The sequence below is a fragment of the Cyprinodon variegatus genome, unplaced genomic scaffold (assembly GCF_000732505.1).
Source record: "Cyprinodon variegatus isolate N-32 unplaced genomic scaffold, C_variegatus-1.0 Scaffold8091, whole genome shotgun sequence".
In the NCBI taxonomy this organism is placed as follows: Eukaryota; Metazoa; Chordata; class Actinopteri; order Cyprinodontiformes; family Cyprinodontidae; genus Cyprinodon; species Cyprinodon variegatus.
In genome coordinates, this window is record NW_015158544.1 from 1 (window position 1) to 1,106 (window position 1,106).

Below are 1,106 nucleotides of genomic sequence, written 5' to 3' on the forward strand. Positions count from 1 at the left end.
TATAAGTATTTTGGATGAGGTATAAGAAACATAGATCCACAGTGCGGCCAAGTAGAGGGTAGTTTCAAAAATGAACACTTGCACATCTTAAAATTCCCAAACATTCACCTTATGAGTTGGACTTCTATGCTTATTTGAATTTTATTCCAAAAACTTTATTTATTTACTGCAACCGTTAACATTTAAATGAATCATGATGACTATATTAACAAGTTTTTTGTAGTTTTTTGTTCTTTTCTAAGAAGCTGTTATATAGACTGGATGTTATAGTCGTCCAACTTGAAGAATGACCCATTCTGGAGCTTTTTAATGTGAACACTTCCTTTTGAAGCCCTCCCTGTGTGTTCTGCTGTGTTCCAGGCAGCTCAGGGGGAATCTGTGAAAAAAGCAAGCTGTACTCTGATGGGAAGAGGAAGTCTCTCAACACCGGTATAATCACTGTTCAGAACTACGCATCCCACGTACCTCCAAAAGTCTCTCATATCACCTTCGCACATGAAGTGGGACACAACTTTGGCTCCCCTGTAAGCAACTGAGATGTGGCGAAAATGATGGGTGGTGTACACCTTTATCTCATCCTCTTCTAACCTCCGTTTTCTTCTAATTCTTAGCATGACTCAGGATCCGAGTGCACCCCGGGGGAATCCAAAAGCCAAGACAAGAAGGAGAAGGGCAATTATATCATGTATGCGAGGGCCACGTCGGGAGACAAGTACAACAATAATAAGTTCTCCATCTGCAGCATTCGCAACATCAGCCAGGTTCTGGAGAAGAAGAGAGGGAACTGTTTTGTTGGTGGGTAGCGCAGTTTTTTAGCATCTTCTCTTGTTTAAGGAATATTACATTAAATGAGGAAATCCCTCTTTTTGACCTTCGTTCCTGCAGTGGAGAGTTAAGTCAACCAGGAGTCCGAATCAGTGAATAACATGCTGCGACTATTTCAGCTTTGAAATACTGTTTTTATCTGACAACATTTGGCAGGCTGAACTACTGCTTTAATTATTTTCCTTTTATTTTCTGTACTGATAGCATATTTAGCATAGCCTTAAAATTCTTAACTACTCAAAAGAAGTAAAAAATGATGCCTTTATTTTCAACATATTGAG

The 1,106-nt window shown here is 39.3% G+C and overlaps 1 protein-coding gene across 1 annotated transcript; it reads left to right on the top strand.

Annotated features, from left to right (window-relative positions):
* Positions 1 to 331: 331 nt before the first annotated feature.
* LOC107081593 (disintegrin and metalloproteinase domain-containing protein 10-like) lies at positions 332 to 819 on the top strand (the record flags this gene model as incomplete). The annotated part of the gene is made up of 2 exons (XM_015369747.1): positions 332 to 524; positions 612 to 819. Coding segments are annotated over 2 exons (385 nt in total), but the record flags the coding sequence as incomplete, so codon positions are not given.
* Positions 820 to 1,106: the final 287 nt, after the last annotated feature.